This window comes from Orycteropus afer, unplaced genomic scaffold, assembly GCF_000298275.1.
Source record: "Orycteropus afer afer isolate SDZICR_OR568_19922 unplaced genomic scaffold, OryAfe1.0 scaffold00155, whole genome shotgun sequence".
Classification (NCBI taxonomy): Eukaryota; Metazoa; Chordata; class Mammalia; order Tubulidentata; family Orycteropodidae; genus Orycteropus; species Orycteropus afer.
In genome coordinates, this window is record NW_006921742.1 from 6019039 (window position 1) to 6024061 (window position 5023).

The window sequence follows — 5023 nt, forward strand, 5'->3', positions numbered from 1 at the left end:
AAAAAAAAAAAAAAGTAAGACCTGTTCTGATAATATATAGACTCATTTCTAAAATGTCCGACAATCACAACTGAATCAGTAAGAGCTCAGTCAGGAAAACAGAAATGAAACATTATTTTAACAGGAAGAATTTAATGTAAACAATTGGCTAAACAAATTTAAGAAAACTAAACAAGTAAAAAGGAGGCACTGAGTCTGAGACAGGAGTAACCACAGGAAGCAGCTACCATCCACTACGGCTGATGGCACAAAGAAGAGGTGGAGTTATGAGAACCAAGAAGCCTGAGACAGGAGCCTCTTAGAACTGGGACTCAGGCCTCTGAGGATAGGCCATGGCCAACCCAGGGCTGGTATCTCTGAGGAATGCAATAAAGCTGATTCTGGGAGTGTAGGAAGAAGCTGGAAACTAGAACCAATGGCTACTGGAACCAGCTACTCCTGCCAGGGTAAAAAGAAGCTGTGGGCCTTGCTAAGGAGAACAACAGCAAACAAGTAGGAGGCAATTAGTGCTTCTTCCCTTGCTCCAGCTCTTAGTGGCCCTCTAGTGCCCCCTATTGGTGAACCTAAGGGAGCCAGCTGGTAAATAAGTAATGTATTTAGCAGAGTCCTACCTTTCTGCTCTGTCGTATAGGGTTATTACGAATCTGAATTGACTAGACAGCACACAACAGCTTCAGCATCAGGAGTCCCAAGGTGGCACAAAGGGTTAAACACTTGGCTACTAACCAAAAGTCTGGCAGTTCAAATCTACCCAGAGATTCTCTGAAGACAGGCCTGCTTGTCTGTTTCCAGAAGATGGCAGTCGTTCAAAACTCTATGAAGTGCAGTTCTACTCTGACACTCACGGAGCTGCCATGAGTCAGAAGCAATATGATGGCAGTGGGTTGGGTTGGGTTTAGTGTATTCCAGATATTAAATCTCCCTCAATTGCTCCACATAAATTTACACATGTTCCTTCCATATTTTTCCACCCTGTCCATCTGGATGCTGACTCTAGCAACTATTTTGAGGTCTCCTAAACCAGAGTTTTCCAAACTTTATGATGATAATTAATTCAACAGTGGCCTATGGAATCTATTTAGAGCATTTCAACTCAATTTTTAAAAACAGCATAGAGCAGAAAATACATTGCATCACAAGTAGTTAGGGTATTATTTATTTCTTTCTGTTGTTGTTGTCGATATAGGTGTCATTGCATGTGTGTGTGTGTACTAGACTGTGATACGGATTGTGTTTCTTGGTCTTGGTTAGGGTCAAACAGGTTTGAAAATCATTCCCCTAAACAATCCAATCATGCAAAAACATTAATGACTGATGTGGTTTGAGGAAGAGCATGACTAAGACTTCTGGCGAAGTTCTAAACCAATTCTCTCCTTGTCCGAAGTAACTCCATTTTGTGTCTTTTAAGATAGCCTCTGTCATACAGTATGCCTGGTACCTCTGTAAAAATTCCCATTGCACCTTTGACCTGGAAACAAGCAGTTCCACAGAAAAATGTGGCTTTGTTTACCTTGCTGTCATAGGTGTTAACGAGAACAAGCAGTAGTTAAACTTCAGAGAGATGTCCTTACAGCTAGAATAAACCAACATTAGAGACATACTTACAGCTTTTCCATATTACAATCCTTTTTCTCCCCTCAAGCATGAGGATACTTAGCATCTTCACTTGTGATTGCTTTATTCTTTCAACAAACTCTTTCATATTTCCAGGGTCTACCAGTATAATGCAGTTCTAAGCCCATTATTGCTCCATTGACCATTTCCCAGAGACTGTTTTGACTTTGCTGACCTCAGGAACTAGGCTCAAGTGTCTAGATGGTCGAATGTGCCAAGAAGCATATGACTTTGGTGGGTTGGCTGGTTCTCAGAAAATGCCCCTAGACCCCCCTTTTACAGCATCCTGTATCTATATTTTAAAACTTTTCCAGGAAACATAGTTAGCCAAAATACTGTTATAGAGCTATCCTGATGAAGACCAATGGCTGCAGAGGTGGTCAACCAAGACCCCAGTGCCTGCAACTTTGTCAATATTATCCAATCAGAAATACCCCAAATGTACCCCCTTATTTGCAATTTTTCTCTTTATTAACCTGTGACTTTGTAGCTCCTCAGAGCACTTTGTCAAAAGCTTCTTGACTCTGTGTTTCCCTGTTTTACAAAACACCCTTTTGCCATTAATAAAACTCTTTATATTTACTTTAGACAGACCTGTAGTTTTCACTAAGATAAGTTCTACCAAAGATTTTGTACAGGAGATGAAAGAGAGGACTTAGGGAAAACAACTTAAAATCCCTCTTTGGATGGGCTTGCTCACCAGACGCCCTCTGAAACTTCCCCTAAAGCCCCTTGCCTTACTAGCTCCCTCCTATCCTTCCGGGACTTTCTTCTGGAACTTTGAGCCTTCTCTACATTATGCACAGCAATCCAGGCTTCTCCAGGCTTCTCCACACAAACACATGTAAGCGCACCGCAGTGCTTAACAAAACAAAGAAAATCTAAGCTCACAGTTTAGCAACCAACTTTAACTGGTCATTCCCCACCCTTCATGACTTATCCAAGTACTCCAAATTCTTTCAGTGCTTTTCCTAAAAGGAATCCTGTGAATGACAATGCCTGTTGTTGTTCTTGTTGTAGGTACCATTGACTTAGTTTTTAAGAGCCCCTACACAGAAGAGAACAAAACATTGCCCAGTTGTATACTATCCTCACAATCTTTGCTATGTTTGAGTCCATAGTCACAGCCACTGTGTCAATCCATCTCATTGATGGTCTCACCCTTTTTCACTGACCTTCCACTTTACCAAACATGATATCCTCTTCCAGGGACTGGTCTCTTCTAATAACATGATGAAAGTACAAGAGACAAAGTTTGGGCATGGTCGCTTCTAAGGAGCATTGCTGCTGTACTTTCTCCAAGATAGATTTATTCATTCTTCTAGCAATCTATGGTACACTCAATATTCTTCCTCAAAACCACAATTCAAATGCATCAGTTCTTCTGTGTTGTTGTTGTTATTTGTCATCGAGTTGGACCCATCATAGTGACCCCTCCTTGGGTTTCTGAGGCAGTATCACTATGGAAGTAGATTGCTCAACCTTCCTTCTGTGGTCTTCCTTATTCATTGTCCAGCTGTCATGGGCATATGAGGCTACTGAAAATACCATGACATGGGTCAGGTGCACCTTAGTCCTCACCTTTGTGACATCTTTGCTCTCTAGCACTTTAAAGAGGTCTTTTGCAGCATATTTTCCCAGTGCAGTATGTCATTTGATTTCTTGACTGCTGCTTCCATGGGTGTTGACTGTGGATTCAAGTAAAATGAAATTCTTGACAACTTCAATCTTTTCTCCTTTTACTGTGATGTTGCTTATTGGTCCGGTTGTGAGGATTTTTACTTCATTTATGTTGAGGTGTAGTCCATACAGAAGGCTGTCGTCTCAGAGCCTCATCAGTAAGCGCTCCAAGTCTTCTTCACTTTCACCAAGCAAGGCTGTGTCACCTGTATATTGCAGGTTGCAAATGAGTTTTCCTCCAATCCTGATGCTATGTTCTTCTTCCTATAGTACAGCTTCCTGGCTTATTTGCTCAGCATACAGACTGAATAAGTATGGGGAAAGGATACAACCCTGACACACACCTTTCCTGATTTTAAACCATGCAGTATCCCCTTGCCATGTGTGAACGACAGCCTCTTGGTCTATGTATAGGTTCCTCATGAGTACAATCAAGTGTTCTGCAATTCCTATTCTTCCCAATGTTATCTACAATTTGTCACCCCCACAGTTGAATATCTTTGTATAGTCAATAAAACACAGGTAAATATCTTTGTGGTATTTGCTTTCAGCCAAGATCAATCTGACATCAGCAATAATATCCCTCATTCTATATCCTCTTCTGAATATGGCTTGAATTTCTGGCAGTTCCTTGTCGATATACTGTTGCAACTTTTTTTTTTTTTTTTAATCTTCAGCAAAATTTTACTTGGGTGTTGCATTAATGATATTGCTCAATAATTTCTATACATTGTTGGATCACCTTTCTTTGGAATGGGCACTAATATGGATCTCTTCCAGTCAGATGGCCAAGTAACCCTATCCCAAATTTCTTGGCATAAATGAGTGAGCACCTCCAATGCTGCATCTGTTTGTTCATATTTCTCAGTCGGTGTTCTGTCAATTTCTGGAGACTTACTTTTGGTCAATTTCTTTACTGCAGCTTGCATTTCTTCCTTCAGTACCATTAGTTCTTGGTCATATATGCTTCCTCATGAAATGGCTGAAGTCAACCAATTCTTTTTGATACAGTGACCCTGTGCATTCTTTTATCTTCCTGCAAAACTCAATATTTTGCCCATAGAATCCTTTAACATTACAGCTCAAGGCTTGATTTTTTTTTTCCTTCAGTTCTTTCAGCTTGAGAAATGCTACTAGTGTTCTTCTCTTTTAATTTTCTAACTCCAGGTCTTTGCACATTTCATTATTTCACTTAGTCTTCTTCAACTGCCCTTTGAAATATTCTGTTCAGCTCTTTTACTTCATCATTTCTTCCACTCACTGTAGTTACTCTCTGTTCAAGAGAAACAATGCCTCTCTAGTTACAATTTTTAAATGTATGTCATTACCTGCAATTTGCCCATAACATCACTGAATCACTGCTGTCAAGTTGATTCCAACTCATAGCAACCCCTCCTTGGGTTTCTGAGGTGGTATCTCCACAGAAGTAGATTGACCAATCTTCCTTCCGAGGAGTGGCTGGTGGGTTTGAACCGCCAGCCTTCTGATTAGCAGTCAAAAAATTCTGCATTCAGGATTTGTTGTGGATCTACCACAAAGACCCTAAAGGCTCATCAGGGTGCCACAGACCATGTCCAAGACAGACTTAGGGTTCCATGCATCACTCTGTTCAGCTTCTCCCTGATGACGAGCAGACAGAGAAGGGACAGGCAGCAGGGACAACATGACCTCGATTCCTGCTGTCTCTGTCTTGAGGGAAGAGGGAGTGGCTCATTTCGGAAACTCTGAA

At 41.0% G+C, this 5023-nt stretch overlaps 1 protein-coding gene across 1 annotated transcript in view; it reads left to right on the forward strand.

Annotated features, from left to right (window-relative positions):
* IL22RA2 (interleukin 22 receptor subunit alpha 2) overlaps positions 1-1546 on the forward strand; it is a 117932-nt gene extending 116386 nt beyond the window's left edge. Inside the window, exon 5 of the mRNA XM_007946312.1 lies at positions 1409-1546. Coding sequence (XP_007944503.1) covers positions 1409-1546 — 138 coding nt within the window. The remainder of the gene's footprint in view (positions 1-1408) is intronic.
* The last annotated feature ends 3477 nt before the right edge of the window (positions 1547-5023 follow it).